Below are 22,101 nucleotides of genomic sequence, written 5' to 3' on the forward strand. Positions count from 1 at the left end.
AATACTGTTTTGTTGCCAGTCCATTGCACTGGATGTTATTTCCCCTCCTAAAGAAATGTAGTGGGCAGACATTGGCTACCCAACCAAATGGAATGTGGTGGTTGGCACCTGTCTGTTCACACGTCCATTCTTAATGTAAACGAAGACTGTTGGTCCTCAGGGAACAGATTGACTAATATACGGCCAGAATCTGCTATGTGAAATGAATAAATAAAGTAACCTTTGCATGAAGGCTTCCACACTGTGGTGCTTTTACCGAGACATCCATGTTGTAGGGTAAGAGTACGTCTTCTGTCGTAATAATATACTTCTTGTAAACTGCACATTCTGGAAGGATACCCATGACATCAGTATATACCCTCTTCCAGAGGTTGGTAGCAGACAATTTCCCCACCCCCATGGGCGTATTGAACCTATCTTTTGTTCTCTGAGGCAGTCACGGCGTTATTTGATGAGTCTTCTGCCACTTCTGCAGCACTTGACATGCAATATTGTTTCTTAAACCCTTGCAGTAGTTTCCTTTACCCCCGAGGTTCCACAGCCCCTTTCGTAGGATTCGGAGAACAGCTTTGCCTGAATCTGACCTAAATTAAGTAGATATTTGAGTGTAGTCAACTCGTGTCACACAACGTCCTGATTGTCCATAAATCTAAATGTGAGTCATGAAGGCCACGGACCCTCACTGTTGACATCGTGCAATGCATCGTTTCCTGCATCTTGATTTCTTCTTTTACAAGGTATAGTTGTTGGACGGCTGTGGAGATGGCCACCAACGTGTCGAGTTGGGTTAATCGAAAAGGACATGAGCATTTATAAGGATCTTACAAGTTGAGCAGAATCCTTTTCCCTTGTTCCTGTGAAGACTGTTCAGTGCCACCCGTGGGAATGCAACGGGCAGAATAAGAAGTACTCGTAGCATAGGAAAGCGCGTTTTTTTTTTTTTTCCCTGGATGTAAGCTAATATCCGCCTCTTTGCACAGAAACCAGTTATCACTACTCTTGCCCTCATACACTGTACTCAAAGTTAGGACGCTAGGTAGTTTGAAAAGTTAATAAGCGAAAAAGCGCCTCACATGGAAGGGGAAATAGGTGGCAAAAAGACCGTATCAGGACACATCCTCTGAGGTGAGGAATTTGACAGTGAAATGTAAAAATATATGATAATTTTAGAAAAGTATGGATAAAAATATGTGCAGCCGTGGACACAAATATTGATTCACTTCACTCCGACGAACAACGAGGCAGAGAGCACTGATTTTCGACACCCAGTGATGCGATATTCCGAGCCCAATAAACTTTACAGAATATTATGTAAGAATTTCATAATTGTTCGACCAAAAAGTGGAACGATTTTTTTGTCCACAACTGTACAAATGAAAACTGCCGAGACTGTGGTATGGCAAGTGATGTGTGTGTGCTTGTGTGTTTCAGTGAGCATCCCGCGAACAGAGGTGCCAATGGAGGCCATCATCGGGGTGCAGAACAGGAGGAAAGACACCATCTCACGTGAGTAGGACACCACCAGCATTCATTTCCCCACTATAATAGTTTTTTTTTTTTCTTGCTACTTTATGCGATTTTATTTACCTTAGGAGATACTTTTGGAACCTCTTCACAACAAAATGTCTTTCATATATCTGAGCAGATTCATCTAGTCATTGCAGAAATATCTATCTATCTATCTGTCTATATACCTAGGCTGCTTCCCTCAAGGAAAGGGAGGTAGCCGAGACAGGACGACACACTCCCCATTTACTCATCCATTGAAACACATTCATTCGCATCTTAGCCCCAAAGGGGAGAACGGACAGATCCTCACCGCACCACACCGCACAAGGGTCAACTGCGCAATGCAGTCAGTGACATATATTTAACCCTTTGGAACCCAGTGTCCTCCGTATTGGACAGAACTGGGAATTTCCAAGTCTTAATAAAGTAGGGAACCCCCGGGTAGGGACCTATGAGCTTCGCGACGATGAGCTGATAGGCGGAGGGCAGTACGCATAGTACCCTGCCAGCGCAGTGCCTCGCCCAGCAACTCTGGGATCCAATGGGATATATATATATATATATAATTACGTACCAGGGGAAAGGGCGAAACTTTGGGAAATGATAGATGATAGAATTCTAAACAAAAAATGTTTTATCAATATATATCTTTTTTTTTTCTTTACTGATGACCTTATGGACGAAAATGGTGTACCTCATAATTCATCCATAAGGTCATCAATAATTGTAGCTTCATAATTGTTGAGATTTGAACCCATGTTGATACAGTCTTGTTTGTTTAGAATTCCATCATCTGTCATTTCCTAATGTCATTTTACATCCTGGACACCCTGTGTATATACATCTTAATTCAAAGTTAAACAGTTGCAATACAGTGACGTCATTTTAATTATATTATTGCTACTCCCAGACCATTAGACGGAAATCAGCTTTGGAAAGACCTCGTACTGAAAGGGTTAATGAAGGCTGTATCTAACCCCTCGAGTTTGAAAAGTTTCTCATATATAAACAATAATGTCGTCTGAATGTAGGAAGAATGAAGCAGAAAATACGTCATTGTAATGAAAAAGGCTTAATTACTTTTGCACGTGGTGTATTTTCGTAATTTTATTCTCACTAAATAACATCGTACCGTTAAGCATCCTCACCTGTGTAGGACTCGAACCTACCTCGCCACCGCAGGTCTAAAAGATGTGTGCCCGTCACGAACTTAAGACGTTTTCCTTCTCGTACCCACACACCCCGCCTTACTGCAGTGTGGGAGGTAGTGAATTCTAAGTTCCTTCGGTCACGATGGTTGACAGACGATGTTGTCCAACCTAGGGAGCCCATGGGGTAGGTGAAGGCTATACTTCAACTCTCTAGTCCCAAAGCTCTTTCCTGAATTCAATAAAACCATGCGGAGAAAACAAGAAAGAAACAGAAGTGACATTCTCAGGCTAAAAGTGCAAAAACTTAGACGGAGAAGGTGTGTGCAGCCCCAAGTTTGTGGCGGTCACTGATGGAACACCTGCGAAAACAAGGTGTTCAGGGTCCGTATTTTACAATTGAGAGGTCGTACTATTTACAAATCTGTCATGCTTGTTCCTCTGTTCTGTCCACATTAACTCGTCATAAAATTGTCATCTCTCCATCTTGAATGCTGAACAATAACAAGAGATTAACACTATGGCGATAGTCACGAAAAATAGGCTGCAGACAGGCTCTCCTCCCCCCATGATCTCAGCGTTAGAAATTAGCAGTAGGGCCATATGTTAGGGGGCATAGGAAGATTCGTAGCACCTGTATCTTAGCTATTTCTTTTGCTTGAAACAGCTTTACATTCTATTATATATTATTTGCATTGTTTTAATATTAACGTTGTTCATTAGAAGAAAATATTGTAGTGTAATGGGCAGAATAAATCAATAAGGAAGAGGTGTTACGCAGCGTCCAAAGCCACGTTGAATACGATCCTTAGTATTATCGAGACTAACTGCTCTCAGATGATGTATGGGTTTTAGTGAAATAATTGTGGTTTCATAACAACCATATCTCTTACGTTCACAGCTCCACTCCGGTGACGTAGTTTTTGTTCACAGTTCCACTCCGATGACGTAGTGTTCGTTTTATTCTTGCAGTCTTCGAACGATTGCATTCTGGTTGAGAGAGACTTTTTTGGAGCTGGAGGAGATAGTCTCCTGTAACTTATTCTGTACGAGAGATCTTTTGTAAACCAAATAAAACTACCAGGGGAGAGACTAAACATTTTTTTTTTTTTTTTTGTACTACGTCGTGGAGTTGAATACGTTAACTCTCAGTACGGTACGATTGCGTCTTACATATTTAAACGATAAACCCAATGATGTATTTTTACCTCTCCTGGACGGAGTCCGGCGAGGTATTGTTTATGGTCGAGTGTCTTTGTTGTTTGTGTGTTTGTTTGCTTCATTGTTTGTTAGCAACATTACGGAAATACGCCTGAATGAAATCACATGGAACTTTCAGGATATGTGGGCACTGGTCCCAAAAGAAAGTGATTAAACTTTGGAGGTAATCAAGTGACCTTGAAAGGTCAAAATCAAAGTCACGGATTTTAAGAGGGCTATAACTTGAAACCGGTTGAAGATATACTTACTATTATGAAGATACAGGAACTCGTAATACGGGCTTTCATTTGGCACCAAGCCCTTTGACCTTGGGTGACCTTGAAAGGTCAAATTCAAGGTCTCGGATATTCAGGGGACTATAACTGGAAACTCGTTGAAGATAAGAGATATTGATTATTATCAACGTACAGGAAGTCACATATGGGCTTTCATTGGGCACCATGACCTTTGACCTTAACTGACCTTGAAAGGTCAAATGCAAGATCACGGATTTTCAGAGGGCGTGATCTTACTGGTTACCATTTGTCTTTTCTGCCTTTTGTCCTTCTTCCCCACCAATACACTGCCGCCTTCCCCTCATTGTATTTATTCAAACTCGCTCATCTCTTTCGATCCTTGTCCTTCCAGTCTTTTATAGCTTTTCTCTCTTACTGACCATCTTTCTGTTTTCAACCCGTGTCCTTCATCACCCATAGCAGTCTGACCCCTCACCCTCTTTTAGGTCGTTCGTTCAAACCCACTACACTCTTACCACACCCTGACTTCATATCATTCAGCATAGCATTCAAACTCACACCGCTCCTACCACTCCAGTATAAATCCAACCTCAGAATGAAGCGTCACATGCTAGTTCATTCACTAATATAACTTTTGCCTTCAGCCTCAGCAAGGAGCATCTCGGAGGAATTCACAAGCGGGGACTGCAAGCTGAGAGAACCCGTAGAGGAACCAGCAGCCAGGGAACGCTCCAGGGACAGGGACGAAAGAGATGAAGGTGGGTACACAGGCTTCAGACTCCGTGGCGAGGGGTCCGTCTGTCGGCCCTTTTCTCCTTGGCAGTGGAATATTCGTAGCACATTCCTCTTACCGATTTTTTGCGTATTGCACCTTAGCATTCTATATTATATTATGATTATATTTTTTAACATCGACATAGAGTGCTTCAGGAACATACATGGGGATAAAAAGATGTAATATGCAAAGTAACTCACTCAACAAGACGCACTACCAATCTTCCTGTGAGACCTAGAATTCGGTCCATTGCCTCATTATTTTTTTTGTCACTTCTCTGCTCCCTAGGCTTTGTTGCTGTGTCTCATTAAGTATTTGCAGTACTGAGTGTTATCTGATTTTTGTCATTTAACATTTACCTCTTTGTTTGAACTGTGGTCTTTGTTATTTTCTCCACAGTCTGCTTTCATCATTTCCTATCCTTCCTTCGTCCTCCATCGCTCTGTCTCATTGTCGTGCTATTTATACTTGATTTTTTATATATCTTATCTCTTCCAATTTTTTTTTTTCATAAATTTTGACTTTGATAATGTATATGTTACACTTTTTTACACTATCTTCTTGTGCCCATACAATTAAGTTGCTTGATTATTTCAGTCATACTAAGGCACTGTATTTACCTTAATAACTACGGTATATTCTTATCTCACTCCTGATCAGTATACAAATATATTTGGATATTCATGAATATGTGATGTTACTATTCCTCTAATGTCGCATATAAATAATGAGACAAAACATTGTTAAGTACAGAATCTTCAGGTCACTCTCTATCATCTAAATATCTCCCAAATTTCTGTGCATGTTTATAGCTGGGGTGGGATTCCCGAAAGCATTTACGATCAACTTCTTATTACTCAGATTTTCATTTGCAGGAAGAACAAGCGACATAGAAAGTTTGTGTTTTCTTCATTCTTTGTCCTTCCTGCAAGTAACAATATGAGTTGCTACAAGCAGTTGATCGTACGTTTGTTTGTGAATCTGACGCCTGGTGATGAGCCCGTCATGATGCCCGGTGTGTCCTCAGAAGTGGTGAAGGTGTTTGATGGCAACAGCTCCCTGCAGCGCCGAATGTTTCGCCTAGTGACAGTGTCGCGGGCTGCCACTGTTTCCGAGTTCTTGACAGCAGCCATGCGCGCCTTCCACCTCCCACCACTTGAAGATGCCAAAACCTACCTGACAGACGCATACTCGGCTGAGGAGACAGAGCTTACTGACCCCCTACCTGTGGCTAAGCTTACTCGCAGAGATGGCAAGCGGCCTGCGGTCTTCCTCAGGTACAGGTCAGTGCCTCACTGTGCCAGGCTTAGGTTATCTCAGGTCAGTCGCCATCTCATGCTATTCTTTATAGTGTCATGATACTAATCTTTGAAATAGAGGCATGTTATAGTGACTATGAGTTTCTGGCACCTGCCAATTCTGGGCTTCTCAAAAGTGCACCCAGCATGCTTTATAGGAAGTAATTTTGACATTTTATTTTTTAAGATAGCTCCAGAGCAGTGTGAATCAATGTTTTTTCCCTGATGACTTCTGGAAATAGGAAAAAGATTTTGATTGGTGGAAATGCATGACACTTCTCTCTCTAATTTGGCATTTTTGCGATATTTCATTGTTTTTAGGGTAGTATTCCTCCTGTAATGAATGAGTTAATGAATGTCACATCTAACCTCTCCAATTCAAAATGTCTCTCCTAACTAGAAGGTAGCTAGAATAAAATACAAATATAAAGTACTGGTCACCGGATTGAAGGGGTTAATGTGCAGCTTTTTAAAAGTTGATGTTGTGTTTTTGTGCTTTGGTGGATGCTGACGTTTATCTGGGCATTACAGGGAGCATGGTAATGACGAGGGGTGCATCCGAGTGTACCCGTCACGCCTGGGAGCCACTGTAACGATTGAACAGGTACTGCTCACCGTCACGTCACAAACCACCGTTACTGACGTCATTGCAATGGCCCTACACAAATTCGGCCTGCCTGATGCTCGACCTGATGACTATCACCTGGTGGAGGTCATGCTCGATAAGGGAGGTCTGTACTGCATTCTTCTGAGCCTTATCGTATTGAATTCTTACTTGCCTTCTAGGGAGTCACTGCTTTCATCTTTCATTCTACATTTACAGTGACTCATTTGAGAAGAGTTATTTGAGAGGAGCATTTGGAATTACGTGGAGAGACAGACTGACAAATGAGGAAGTGAAAACAGTGTGAATCTAGATGTGATAGAAAGTGTTAGGAGAAATACACGGAGGTGGTTAGGCCATATGGATAGGATGGAAAGTGAGAGACTAACTACGGGAATGTATGTGAGTGAGGAGGGATGGGGTAGTGTATTGTATTACTTTCGATAAAATTTGTCAAGCCCAACAAATAATACTACAGGAACCCATCAATGTCCACCATATGGCTTCAGCCGTTCTCGTGGTGGCCGTGTACGAGTACTTCAAAATATCCTCGGAAGACTTTAATCCTGTACAGATTATCCATTTTGACACCAACCGATCATGATTTCCACAATAATTGCTTTGTGATTTTTAATCTTCTCTCAGTACTTGTTCCTAGTGGCCTGCTTTGACGGCAACAAAACCTACCTCTCTCAACTCATCCTGACTCTCAGTATTCTCACAGACTTTACTCCTCCATCAGTCTTCGCTCCTGCCACACCCAGAACTCCACACCTTCATCAGTCTGCCCTCCTACCACACCCAGAACTCCACACTTTCACTAGTCTTCCCTCCAGCCTCACACAGAACTCCACACTTTCATCAGTCTTCGCTTCTGCCACACCCAGAACTTCTCACCTTCATCAGTCTGCCCTCCTGCCACACACAGAACTCCACACTTCCATTAGTCTTCGCTCCTGCCACACCCAGAACTCCGCATTTTCGTCAGTGTGCCCTCCTGCCACACTCAGAACTCCACGCCTTCATCAGTCTGCCCCCTACCACTCCCATAACTCCACACCTTCATCAGTCTGCCCTCCTACAACTCCCAGAGCTCTACATCTTTGTCTGTCTGCCCTCTCTCCACTCCGAGAACTCCACACCCTCACCAGTCTACCTTCTCACCTCTCGCAGTATCTGAACGTGTGATGGAGTCTGGGGAACGGCCTTGGGATCTTTTGAAGGCGGTGGCCCGGGACAGCGTACGTCAGATGGAGATGACCCGCTTCTACCTGCAGCTGGCTAAGGATCCCCATGGCCCTAGCATTGCCCTCTTTGTTGGCAATCTCCCACCAAATCTTTCACAACGACAGTACGAGAAGATACTCATTGATTTCCTGGGTAAGTAATGGGGAATGCTTTGGAAATGGTGATGGTGAGTCGGTAATAGTGTTGGTGTGTATGTTATTTTCAAAAGCATGCCCATACTATAATGGAGTCCTTCTCTCAAGCGGTGTATCATATTGTTGTCGGCAGTTCCTAAACATTTAGTAAGCACCTTCTTCATGATCCATAATCTCCCTCTCAAAACCGTTGTTTCAGTGTATTGTATTTTTAATCTAAGATACCCTCAATTATCAAGTACATCTATATTGCTGCTCTCTTAATATTTCCTACTGGTACCTTTATTTCTTCTATATAATTTAAAAACAGTCCTCCAACTGACTGTGTATTCCCTGGATTTTTTCTTATTTTTTCTTTCTGTTTCGTTCAGTGTGGATACTCATAAGGCCAATCAAAGTTTGCCTTTTCAGCGGGTCTGAAGTACTCAAGCATCGGGCCAATCTACTATGAGTACGGTTCTATGGTCATCACTTACGAGGACTCGGATGTGGCTGTGCGGGCCTTCTACGCACTTAGGGAGTCCAAATATGATGATAGGAACCTTCTCGGTCAGTATTTACGAATTATCACCTGTGCTGGTATATATGTATAATCTGTAGTATCAATTTACGAAAATTTGTCTTACCAGCATGCTTCTACTTACCTTATCTGAAAATACACATCTCACGTTTGTGTAGCTGAAGTATCTTGATATAACTATCCATGTAGCTATCCCTTTTTCTATATTAACTATCCACGTATCTATCTATTTTTCTCTATTCCTCACTGTCCTAATACTAGGAAGGATTTCTGTGTTGTAAAAGTTTGATAAAGATATTTAATGAATCGGCTGATAAAAAGTCAGACATTGTGTGATATCTACATTTTTTTATGAATCAACTCTATACCCTGGTGCAGTGATGCTGCTGCCCAACGTGCAGCCTCACATGATCCCTGACGGTGTCCAGCCGCTGCTAGTCTTCGTCAACGTGAAGAGCGGTGGGTGTCAAGGCCTTGAGCTCATCCACTCCTTCAGGAAGCTCCTTAACCCGTACCAAGTATTTGATCTCGACAATGGAGGACCCCTTCCAGGGTGAGTCATTACGGTGGCAGTGAGTACTGTTCGCCTCAGCGTGTTATTCATGCCACACATTATTCACATGGTCATATCACATTAAAATGTACATGTAATCATTCTTTAACGCATGTTTCCTCTGTTTTTTCCCCAGTATATACCGGTACCTCACTACTTCGAATCATACGAATTTAACTTATTATTTACCTCTTAATGTGTGTGTGTGTGTGTGTGTGTGTGTGTGTGTGTGTGTGTGTGTGTGTGTTGGAGAGAGGCATCTTGGCTAGGTGGCACTGTCATAGCTGGGTAGCTCCGCTGCCTGGTTATGAAATGCCCCGCAGCTTCCTCCCGATCCCTTGAAAGGGAGATAGTGGACTGCAGGAGAGGAGTAACTTCAGCCTACAATCTACTGGGTCCATGTTCAGATGAAGCTGGGGTTACATCTGCTACAACTACCAGTGTGTGTGTGTGTGTGTGTGTGTGTGTGTGTAATTCACCGGGTCGGTCAGGATCACTTGATGGTCGTGATTGTCAGCTTTTACCCTCCCGGAAGGGAGCTGAGAGCTCATATAGTCCGATCTAAGGGCAAGGCTGTGACCATCACACACGCATACACCCGTCCCCTTGCTCAAGGGGGACAGTAACCACCCACTTCGTCAGTGAAACTTTTCGCAACCTGAGCGAGGCGCGAACTCCCGTCCACCAGTTGGCAAGCGGGAACGTTACCACTGCACCAGCAAGCGGTGTGTGTGTGTGTGTGTGTGTGTGTGTGTGTGTGTGTGTGTGTGTGTGTGTGTGTGTGTGTGTGTGTGTGTGTGTGTGTGTGTGTGTGTATTCACTACAACACATATAATACTACATTTCACGTAACTTCTATCCTCAATGCAGTCTTTATTCCCTTTGTTGTTTCAATCTCCTTTACCTCTAATATTCCATCCAAAGCTTGCTTTCGGTAATGAAAGTGAAAGTTGCCCTTCTGGTCGCTACCTGCCAACTTAATATATTCAGATATCTCGTCACAGTACTTTATATATTAGTTTAGGCCTGAATCGAGCAAAGAGCTGAGAGTTGTAAATATTTCTGTGAATTTCATTAGCTCAGACAGACGTATCAGGCTGCATTATTTAAATATAACAGTAAATTATAAAGAATATAAGGCTTTGTAGCGAGTTTTAGTGTTCTTAGGTTAGAGCTAATGAACATATAATAATCCCTGCTAAATTCTGCTCCTCTCTTACAGCCTGTATGTGTTCCGGCAAGTGCAGAAGTATAAGATTCTGGTGTGTGGAGGTGATGGAACCATCGGGTGGGTGTTGCAGTGCCTGGATAACGTGGGTCAAGACTCAGTGTGTCAGCATCCTGCCTGTGCCATAGTACCCCTGGGCACTGGTAACGACCTGGCCCGCGTCCTGCGATGGGGGCCCGGATACAATGGTGGTGAGGATCCAATAAATCTTCTCAAGGATGTAATTGATGCAGAAGACATCAGGCTTGACCGATGGACAGTCGTTTTCCACATTGATGAAAAAGTGGAAGACAAGCAAGCGCAGACAAACTCCACCGGTGAGTATGAATGTATACACTCTGTCACATCGTCTAATTTGTTATGCCTGTTTTGCTCCATGGCCATTCTCCTCTCCTTGTATTTAATAGGGTGTGTCCAGTATCTTATTCTGTAGTATACTTCTTTTCATGGTTGCTTTGTGTGTTTTTTTGGTTTTACTACTGTCCAGCAGCTAGAATTTTCTCCAGTTGTTGTGTGCTGTCCACTCGTCTCCCTCCCAGATAGAATTAGAATTGCTAGCAGGGTTTGCTTTGTTTTCCTATTCACATAAATTTCTGTGATACCCATATCAGTCTTCATTTGCATAGCTTTTTCCATTGTGATCCATTCTGCCGTCCTCACCTGGGATGGGATTCTCAGACATATTTACAGCCGATTCTCCTTCATAACATAGATATGTTTCTACAGGAGGAATCAGGCAAAGAAAGAGTTAGCATTCCTTTCCTTAATTTTCTTTGAGAAAACGTTTATAACTTGCTGTAATCTTCGTGTCGTATCTTAATATTTATATATGAAGCTAGAACGGGACAAACAAGAACATTCTGCAGCCCCTTTGTCCCTCCTGCATATCAAAACCAGAGATGCGACAGGGATTTGATTGTAAGTGCGTTTTTTAAATCCCAATGCATCTACATATGCGTTCCTAATGTATTCTCCAGCCCTTTTACGCCCTAACTGCCCATATTCCAACAGCCGGGTCGACTAGCGAGGACAACAGCCAAATCTTCGTCATGAACAACTACTTCGGCATTGGTATTGAGGCGGAGTTGTGCCTCGACTTCCACAACGCGAGAGAGGAAAACCCCAACAAATTCAACAGCAGGTGAGGCAGAAGACAAAGAGCAGACCGAATTATTTAAAGACAGGCAGCTGTATCAGGAAGAACTAAACAAGAGGGTAATGTATTGCAGCAAATTTAGACAGGATATGCTGTTAGACGATTACTTAGAAATCTGTACAAATTAAATCAAGAGATATGGGAGGTTTTGTTTTTATAATCTACGGATCTGTAAACGAATTGCAGGTGACAGTAGAGTAATTATATGTTTCATGCTGTACAGCTGAGAATACAGGTTAGGTAATATGTTGAATGTGTTAGTGACTTACAAAGAATTAGGATTATGGGCAGCGGTACCACAACACAAAACAGTTCATTTTTTTGTATCCATTTTTCATTTTATATTTGTCATAATATCAGGTAATCATAGTTATGTGATAGCCAGTCTTATTGATCATGAATGTATCCTTGAGGACTGAATAGTGCTCATGATGTGTCCATAAAAGAATTAATGAATGATTACTTGCAGTTTCAGTAGAGTCTCTCTTGCGTAATTGCCTTTCTGATTTCTCTCTTCCTGTAGACTGCACAACAAGGGCGTTTATGTGAAGATGGGTCTCCGGAAGATGGTGTCTCGGAAGCTGTGTAAGGACCTGCATAAGGAGATTCGTCTTGAAGTGGATGGCAAACATGTGGAACTACCACCACTCGAAGGAGTCATTATTCTCAACATCCTGTCATGGGGATCTGGAGCAAATCCTTGGGGCCCAGAGAAGGATGATCAGTTCAACAAACCTAACCACTGGGATGGCCACCTGGAAGTTGTTGGTGTGACTGGAATTGTCCACTTGGGTCAGATTCAGTCTGGTCTCAGAAGTGCCATCAGGATTGCCCAGGGTGGTAGGTTGCCTGTGGTTCTTGTACAGGTTAATTGCCGTGCCAGATGGTGCTTATATGTTTGTATGTACGGTACCATAATACAGAGTGGTCCATGTACAATGCCTCTCTTTCACTCTTCTGGGCGATTTCTTGTTTGTCGTGGGGACGGCTCAGTTAGCACCATTAATGTCTGTCCTCTGTAATTTATTTATTTCGTACTCCCCTTGCCGTACCCATGCCCAAACTGGCAGACCGACCCATCCTTGCAACATATACCTCCAGATAAGCTTCTAGTGGAAGGCTATGTATGGACCACTCTACATACACAGGACTGTAGGTACCACATAATCCATCGATCTCAAACCCTCAGGCCACATCCGTATCAAACTGAATTCGGAGCTGCCAGTACAGGTGGATGGGGAGCCTTGGAACCAGGCACCAGGCGAGGTCGTCGTCCTCAAGTCTGCCCTCAAGGTCTGTTGGATGCTTGTGAAAGAGACTGCCATTAGTATCAGACTGACGCTGGACGTGGAACTGGGACTGGGACTGAGACTGAGTTGTAACTGGAGCTATGACTGAGAAAGTGGATGAGTAGGGACTGAGATTTCCCCATGATTTGGGAGAACAGTTGGGGTTAAGAGAGGAATGTGAACTAAGTTGTAATGGAGGAACAGAGATGAGTTTGAATATGTAGCAGAGTGGAAGCCTAAGACACTAGAAACAGAACCAAAGTAATAGGAATGTGGAAACGGAAGGCATTAGGAGGAAAAGATATATAAAATGGAGGTAGAGATAGGGAGAGCAAAGATAGAGGTAGAGCAAAGGAGAGCTTAATGAAATAGGTCAGTGGGGAACAGTTGTAGTAAAGGCATGGGAAGAGGAGTGCTGAGAGAAACAAAGGTTTTGAAAGAGCTAAGAATGGGTAGGTTTGGAGTTGGAATCTAAAATAAGTAGACTGAAAATAAGGGAGAGAGAGAAAACTGAAAGTGAAGAGAGGCAGAAAGTATGGTACCGGTAATGAGAAGTTAGGGAGGGAGTATGTAAACCGGGGTAGCAGCATGGGATGTAGGCAGAAATTTTCACAAGCGGAGGATGGTTAAAACTGATGAAAGTAGAGCGTAGACAAGATTATAACTCGCCAGCACATGTAGTTTGTATGTAGTGTCCACTGCTTTTACGCTGCACACTGCCACACATCACATTTCCTTTGTAAATAGTAAGTTACTGTGACTTACTACCATCCACCATCACTCTCTCTCTTTCTCCCATTTCATCTGACACGGTATTCCATTCCACCCTCTCCTCTGTTCCACGTCCTTCCTTTCCTCTGTTTACATTGTACAAGTGTTATATGTTCAAGCCACTCCCATGCAAGCTTTCGCTAGTGCAAGCTCTGACCCCATGTCCTTAAAGTGACCCCCAGTGCCTAAATAGACCCCTTCGTGCCTAAAGTGACCCCACGTCCATAAAGTGATCCCTAGATTATTTAAAATTTGACCCATTTGTCTAAAGTAATCCCCAACATGTCTAAAACAATACCATAGTCCAAGAACGCGTGTGTTGAGGAAAAGGACTTAGCCAGCACACGATAGTTTCAATAATTTATGAAGCCTCTCAGGTTGTTTGTGTCTCCCATCACCCTTACCTTCGGCCCTGCTTATTCATAAACAGAAACAGTGAATGGTGAAAACAAATTACCTATATTTGCAGCATCATATGGTGTGTTATATTTTACTTGCCCACGTGTTACATTCGGCAGTTTGAAAACGGAACAAATCTGCGATAAAGTTATTATATAAATGCAAAATCCAGGCTTTTTAAAAATCATGACTATATTGCAACAGATAATGTTTCATTGGTGTCAGTATTAGTTACGTACAGGAAACCAGACATGTGATTTCATCACCTGCCTGTGTCATACTTTAAGCTTACTTTTGACGAGGTTTGAATTCTTTATTAAGGTAACCACAAACAGAAAATCATTTGCGTGAGAAGGCATTTCGTAAGTAATTTACCAAACACGTCGGTATAAAACCCGAATTGTGCAGCTCCAGTTTTGATTTAATGAATGTCTTAATTCCAGGCTTCTCCTTGCCACTCCTACCGTGTTTACTCTACTAATCTTACTTTCACAGTATTTTCTATATGCAGCCCATGTGTATGTTCTCGTACATTTTCGTAACATAGAGACAAGTTACGTATATACAGCAGGATACTACAGGGCCTGGTTAAGCAAGATCACAATGATGTTCTGTTGACGTAATATGTGTTCTGCATTAACTTTCAGTCTACCCTTACCTTATATACAACAGTAATATCCTTCATTAGCATTGTTTCATATCATAGCGGTCTTAATATTACTACTAGGATTACATAAATCTCTCTAGTAAGGTTTCTTCTATCTGTGCTGAAGCAGAATTTCACCACGTGCGCATCTCTGGTCATTTGTTTATGATTTAGTAGTGCAGTAAACTTTCCAGAAGAAATATATACAGTGTGTGCACTCCCCTTAGCTTGCCAGTGCCTGCCTCCCTCATCGTAATATTGGTATAACTATGTGATATATTGCTAAGGGTAACAAAAATTCTTCTTTGAGATTTAGCACTACTGCTCATCGCTAAGGTAATATCTACTGAAATGTCTGTTACTGCATTTTATGGTAATTTTTATGAGTAGCTTTTGGTTCCAGGTAGCACACTATACTCTTAAAGGTATTAAGATTATAAGGTAATCAGTTCCATGTTACTCAACAAAATATTAAATAATTCAGGTACGAAGTTGAGAGCAAACTGTTTTTTTTTACTCTACGTCTCAGTAGCATTTTATATTATTACCTAGGCATGTAAAATAATACGCACAAAAGCTAAAATTCTTTACAGTTTTACTAAGGTCGTAACTGGAAATAATTTAAGACAGATTAAATGATGGTTTGATTAACTGGTTCTGTATCTGGGTAAGATTTACTTAGTATGGAAGAAATTTACAACTCTGGTGTCTCTCTCGTAGGCCACAATGCTGAAGAAAAGTAAGATCAAGAGACGCAACACCGAGCCGTCACTACATGGCTCCAACGGTGACAAGGAGCCTGCCGAGCCATAGTCTGCCCATGTCCCACCAGCCCTTAGTCTGCCCATGTCCCATTCCCTAGTGTGCCCCAGTGTCCAAGCCCTTAGTCTGCCCTCATGTCCAGGAGTCTGCCTCCCTCATGTCCCATATAGCCCTTAGTGTGCCCTTCATGTCCCAGCCCTTAGTTTGCCTCCATGTCCCAACAGCTGTAGTCTGCTCCCTCGTGTCCCACCAGCCCTTAGAATGCCCCTTGATGTCCAATCATCCTTTACAATAACCCTTGTTGTCTCCTGTCCCTTCATGTCCCACCAGCCCTTAGTATGCCTTCCACACAGCCCGGCAGCCCCAGTGAAGCCCTGTGTGTGAACCCCCTCAGCCCTAGACCCATCCGCCGCAGCCCTATTCTGCCCTCACTGTGTATAGTCAGAGTCAACCCATTTCTACTGCTTTAGGTCCGTATTCCAAGTGGCTTTTGATATATCATAACAGTTCTTCCTTACTGATTTATCCATCATATTAATCCTCAGTATCCTCTTGTATGCTATTAATGCTGACTATATCGAGATTTAAACGACATGAATAACATACAAGAGACTGTAAAAGTGAAATACGCAACATACATTGGTCGGGAACTGATGCCACCAAGCCTCCTGTGTCGCCTAGAATACGGTCCTCAATTTAAATCCATCCTTGTGTCACCTCACCCTACTTCACGTGACTCTCGCCCTACTTCACGTAACTCTCGCCCTATTTCACGTGACTCTGACCGCCCTGGTGTGACCCCATCCCGTCTGGTTCAAGTGTAGCTCCTCATTCCCCCCGTATGACCCTTTCCAGCCTTTATTTGGTTTCAGTCTAACCCCGTCTGACTCCCAATCCCACTAAAGTTGAACAGAACCTGCTCACTCAAACGATTGCTAGGTCATTGCTCTCTCTCTCTCTCTCTCTCTCTCTCTCTCTCTCTCTCTCTCTCTCTCTCTCTCTCTCTCTCTCTCTCTCTCTCTCTCAGCTACTGTATCTCCATTCACTCACCCTCATTCTCTCAGTCACCCTCACCCTCGCTCCCTTTCTCTCTCTCATTCACTGGCCATCACCAGAGTAACAGAACCTACTCCACCCACTGCCATTTTTTTATTGTATATTTGTTTTTTGAACAGAGGACTGATTTTCCCTCACGTACAGTCCAACTTCACCGTTTTTTCTTAGCTTCTATTAACTGTATGTATTGCTAACCACGTCCCCTTCAGCGACAAGTAGCCCAGTATAGTAAGACAACATGTAGCACTAAAAACTGGGTATTATTAAGTATGTTTATGTCTTGGCGTTTCTCCTTTTCTATGACTTAACCATGTCTTGTGCATTGTAAAGTTTCCTCAGAGTACAGCCACTGATACTTGTCATGTGAGAAGCAGTTTGTTTCATGATTCCATCCAGCTGAACAATGTTATACTTACATTTCATGTTCTTAAAGTCTCATTAGCCAACTTGTGTCCCGTAAGGTGTATTTCTGTTCGTGTTTACGTTGGTCCGTCTTTCACTGTCGCGTCTTCCTCTCCTCTCTGAACAGTGTCTCATGCTGCTGCTGTTGCTATGTCTTTTGCCGATCTGATCCCAATTTTTTTTCTCTCCTTTTCCCTTCTCCTGCCATTCCAATCCTCTCCCCATCCTTCCCATTCTGTCTCCCCTTCCGCTTTCCTCTTGCATTTCCTCCATTACCCCCTCCCCACTACCTCTTCCTCTACCCTGCCCTTCCCGCCCTCTTCCTTCTCATGTACTCCCCTTACAACTTCATTCACTCCATCCCTGTTTTATGTCTGGCATTTTCCCCCCTTCCCTCCTGTCATCTCTCCTCATTTCCTGTTTCCCGACCGCTGTATCCGACAATTTTCCTCTCATTATCCTCCAACCATTCTCTGTACTTTCAATCCTGTTATTTCTTTTTTCGTCTGAACTTCACATTCTGTCTACTTTTCCCCTTACAATTTGGTACTTTTCTCTTTATTCACCTCTTCTTCCCTAACATTTTCAATACACCCCTTGCTCTCTTTTTTCTTCTTTCTCTCACTTCCAATAACTATCGCCCACCCCTCGCCTACCCTGTTTTCTCACCTCTTTCTTCATATCCCTTCCTCTTTATCTCTGACCTCTCACATCCCATTTACCCTCTCTCACTCCCATTCCTCCCTTAACCCTTCCCTTTCTCTCTCTCCCATTTCTCCCCAACCCCTCCCACTGCTCCTCTCTTTCCCTCCCATCCCTCCCTAAAAATCTCCCTCTTTTCACATCTACCCCCACTCCTCCCCCCTCCCTCTGTTCCCCTCTCTCTCCCACTGCGCCACTCACCTGCCGCTCCCACACAGGCGACCATGCTGAAGAAAACATCCAAGTCTAAACTGCGACGGCGGAACACTGAACCTTCCATGGTGGCGGGGGAGCAGGCGAGGCTGGAGGTGCGGCCTGACCCTGCCTCCTCTCACCCACTCTAACTCCCCTCCCTGACTCCTCTCACCCACTCTAACTCCCCTCCCTGCCTCCTCTCACCCACTCTAACTCCCCACCCTGCCTTCTCTCATCTACTCTAACTACCTTTCCTTCCTTCTCTCACCCACTCTGATTCCTCTCCCTGCCTCCCTTCACCCACTCTTGCCTCCTACGCATTCTGACTCCCTCCCATGCCCCCTATTACCCTCTCTTCCTTCTTTCAAGCACTGTAACTCCCCTCCCTGCCTCCTTTCACCTGCTTCAATGTTTCTTTCGTGCCTTCTCATTCTGTTCTACCTTCTCTAACCCTCTCCCAAGTCCTGCATCCCCTCCTGCCTCCTCTCACTCTATTCTGCATCCTCTAGCTCATTCCAATTACCCTTCCTGCTTCTTCTCACTCAGACTCTGTCTTTCTCTTTCTCCCTCCTCAATTTCTCTCTCCCTACCCTTGTCTGCTTCATCCTTCAAGTCGTCTTGTTCCTCCTGTTCTTTTTTTCTTCCATTCCTCCCTCCGCCGCCCACTTACAACAGGTCCAATGTTTCCCGCCGCTCTTACGATCCTTATCTTCAGTTTTACAGCCTCCTTTTCCTAGCATCTACCCTTCCTCCCTACCTCCTTGTCGCATCACCCTTGCTTACCTTCATCTGTTTCTCCACTATTCCTCTAGTTTCTCCACTATCCTTTTCCCTTATAACCCTTCCATTTCGTCCCTTGCTTCCCTTCCCCCCGCTCCCTCCCTTCCCCCCCACTCCCCCCCCTTGCTACCACAGCTTGAGCAGACAAGGGCGCCTGGCAGCTGCTCTCCCACATCTACCACCATCCCAGACCCACAACTACCACCATCCCAGGCCCACCACTACCCCGTTCGTTACAACCACCACCACCACCACCACCACCACCATTGCTCGGGCCCACCACCATCTCCCGTACCACATCTATCACCACCAACATCTCTTGACAACCATTACCAGCCACTCACGTACAAGATCGCCCACCACCAATAACCACCAGCATCGCCACCAGCATCGTCTTCGTCAGCACATATGAACCCCCACAAGGTTTTGCTTCTCGTGATGGACTGTGGATAGACAAAAACATTATGTTATGATGTGGAGGGTTTGACTCATAATCTCAGTTAGTGTCTAAGTCCGTTAGGACTTAGAATGGGAAAAAATGAAAAGACAAGTAGGCTACTGCACAAAAGACAAACGGTAGTGGAAATAAAAGTGAAAGACAGAAAAGGGTACAAGGATCGAAAGTGTGAGTCTGTACACGCTGTTTAGTCATATCCTTCTGAATCATTCCACCAGTGTTTAGTAAGTTAAGGGGATGGGAAAATTATATACCCAATTCCTCATGACTCGATCTTCTGTAATCACTACTGTACTCTCCTACTTTCTTATCTTCCTCTCTGTCTCCTTTCGTCCCATCTACTGCTCCCTCCTACTGTTCTCTCCTTTTCAGTCTCCGTCTCCCTCTGTCTTCCCAGACACAACTGCCGCAGCACAAACTGGAAATAACAGACGCACAACCAACACACTTCTATCAATGGCAGGTCATTTATGATGAGTAAATAAGACATAGGGAGGGGGAGAACACTGAATAGGAGAATCTGTTATCCTTTCCAAGTTTTGTTATTCTTGTTGCCAAAAAAATAATCTTACGTTGTTATTGTATATAAAGGTTTAAATGTCTTATCCAGCGATATATTTTTAATGCATACAAAGAGTATCGACTTATACCTCAGAGTATCGTTCCATAGGATTATTGATAAGTTTACAGATTTTCTGCCACGTGATTTGTTTTTGTATGTAGCCCCGATTTTCACATATTGAAGACGTCAGAATAAATGCCATATGGCTCTGAAGTGGCATAATTGTTCTGACTTTTTATAGTACAACATTATGTTTTGTTATTGATGCATTCTTACATTTTCATATAGCCAGGTGTGAATATTTTCTTCTAGATTTATGAGTGGTATTCTCTAATATATATTTTTGTTGCTGTGGGTTGAGCTAGATATGAGTTACTGTCGTTGTTGTTGTTGTAGGAGTGAGAACTGTAGTCGAGGTGTCTGTTTTCGTTGCATTCCCGCGTCATCACCAGAGCTGTGACTGTAATTTGACAAGAATTATCTGTGAAAGACCAACTGAACAAAGCTAATTTTGCATTCCCTATCTTATTTCAGAAAAAAAAAAATGGAATGTCTGCTGATGGTAGCTGGGTTAACTGATGCTGTGTGACAGGTACTGGTGTTTATTCCATCCGTGTGTCATTCTATCCAGTTTTCGTTCGCGATCGACGTTGCTGGTGTCAGTATCTGCTTCTTGGTTTTGCGTCACCGAATTAGTCTATATTTGTTTTAACAGGATGAGCACATTTTGGAGTTCTTTGTTCGTCAGCAGCACTTTAAGTTTATCACCAGCTGTGGGATGTGGAAGTTCAATGAAGTACAACCCAAATGTTTTCTTATATGTTTAAGGATTCATTGGTTTCCATGGCAAAACTAGCAACTCCTCAGTTTCTCTCGGTAATCATTAACGACTTAGTTCTGGCTTAAATTACCAAGCCTATCATTCAGCATCAGGCGCTTTTAAGTACTAACAGCACTGTCGCACAGTACTTGGACTGCAAAGATAACACAATAATGAGGTAGAAGAATGTGAGGGATCACAGGTGGTGAGAGCTGTACGGCATAGTGACCATAATTATTAGATATTCAGAAATCAGTCTCACCGTAATGATATACAGCGTACTTAGACGTGTTTTCAAATTGAGATTATAATATGAAATGAAATTTCTATTACATATCACACATCTGCCTTTTGCATCAGTGAAATAAGAGATTAGTAGTGGAAATTAAGAGAAATTTTTATTTCAAGGCATAACTTAATTTCAGCTTGGAATTATTTTGCGTATGGTAAGACTCATGACTGCAGTCCACGTGTTGCTACATGACTGTACTTAGATTGCTTTGAAAAATGGTAAATGTAGCAGCGGACCCATACCACCTTTAGCTAGTAACCTGTGTAGTGAAGAGAGTGCAGGACCATTTGTGGTGAGAGGTGGTGCCGGGTGTTTGGTGCTGGGTCTGGGGTAGTGGCATGCAGCTCCACTCTCACATGATTTAGCAAAATAGTGAACGTTGAAACTAATACCAAGAAATCTTAATTGATCAGTAATAACTTCCCGACAGGCCTGGGAGGTAGAAGTCGTACTGTAGTTTCGGCCACATATAGCACAGCATATGAAGCAAATAATGAACGTAAGCGTGCTAGAGAGTGTTAGCACGAATGAATTTCAAAATAAATAAGTGAACCAGAACAATGACAGACTTACACATCTGAAATGACCAGGTACTGAGACCATTACGTGACTACAGGCAATACGGGCTCAATATAAAGATCTAAGTTAAAACTGATATCCCATGAAAAGGGTCCTTTCTAGTCATAAAATATTCCCTAATGTGTTTCAGATCTCGTTAGTTAAAGAAAGAGGCCATTACGATGACAGTGACTCATGTGACTGACGGCCTCTATCGTGCGTATAAAGTTGCACAGACTCACCGACGCTATAGTCTCTCCGCACTCTCGTTCATCCCGTAACAGCAAATGTGCCATATTAGTTTGTGATTGGCAGAAACCCTGTCTCTACGATTTTGTTTCATTATTTTACTAGTGATGCATCCCTTCCAACCCCCTACAGACTGCCATCATCTTCCTATAATGATCCATTTTATAAAGGTAATCTGAGCTAGTGAAGTGTTACAACGAAAGATGCATCTACGCGCAACATTTGAATTACCGTTTGGTTTAGTGTGCAAAAAGGATGAATTCATCCTAGAGTATTTAAGTTGTTATCTAAGATGTCACATGCCTGTGCTTCGTGTTTGTTCACAGCTTTGTCAGGAAAGCAGTTTTTCTCTCTCACAATCAGTTATCATTATATGACTTTCCTTATCCTTATTTTTAAGACCAATATTGTTAATACTTTTACCTTTCGTTAGTTGTCAGAAATATTTTCTGAGAGCTTAGCTTATCATTGGCAGTTAACAGTTAAACTGATCTAAGATATTCCAGATGAAGGACAGTTTCCATACATGCG

The 22,101-nt window shown here is 43.0% G+C and overlaps 1 protein-coding gene across 4 annotated transcripts in view; it reads left to right on the top strand.

Annotated features, from left to right (window-relative positions):
* The window catches only part of LOC145399842 (diacylglycerol kinase theta), a 95,719-nt gene extending 77,627 nt beyond the window's left edge, over positions 1 to 18,092 (top strand). The window contains exons 6-17 of one of the 4 annotated variants that reach the window (XM_080272416.1): positions 1,432 to 1,506; positions 4,759 to 4,872; positions 5,917 to 6,172; positions 6,719 to 6,918; positions 7,965 to 8,171; positions 8,585 to 8,722; positions 9,072 to 9,246; positions 10,469 to 10,791; positions 11,486 to 11,615; positions 12,154 to 12,470; positions 12,820 to 12,923; positions 17,876 to 18,092. In XM_080272416.1, the coding sequence (XP_080128542.1) occupies positions 1,432 to 1,506; positions 4,759 to 4,872; positions 5,917 to 6,172; positions 6,719 to 6,918; positions 7,965 to 8,171; positions 8,585 to 8,722; positions 9,072 to 9,246; positions 10,469 to 10,791; positions 11,486 to 11,615; positions 12,154 to 12,470; positions 12,820 to 12,923; positions 17,876 to 18,001 (2,165 nt within the window). In that variant the 3' untranslated portion in view covers positions 18,002 to 18,092. Of the gene's footprint in view, positions 1 to 1,431; positions 1,507 to 4,758; positions 4,873 to 5,916; positions 6,173 to 6,718; positions 6,919 to 7,964; positions 8,172 to 8,584; positions 8,723 to 9,071; positions 9,247 to 10,468; positions 10,792 to 11,485; positions 11,616 to 12,153; positions 12,471 to 12,819; positions 12,924 to 15,455; positions 15,764 to 17,875 lie in introns of those variants that run through there. The other 3 variants (XM_080272417.1, XM_080272418.1, XM_080272419.1) reach the window with 3 other exon arrangements.
* Positions 18,093 to 22,101: the final 4,009 nt, after the last annotated feature.

Source organism: Coenobita brevimanus, chromosome 50 (assembly GCF_032717465.1).
Source record: "Coenobita brevimanus isolate Jiangsu-jjx chromosome 50, ASM3271746v2, whole genome shotgun sequence".
Taxonomy (NCBI): domain Eukaryota; kingdom Metazoa; phylum Arthropoda; class Malacostraca; order Decapoda; family Coenobitidae; genus Coenobita; species Coenobita brevimanus.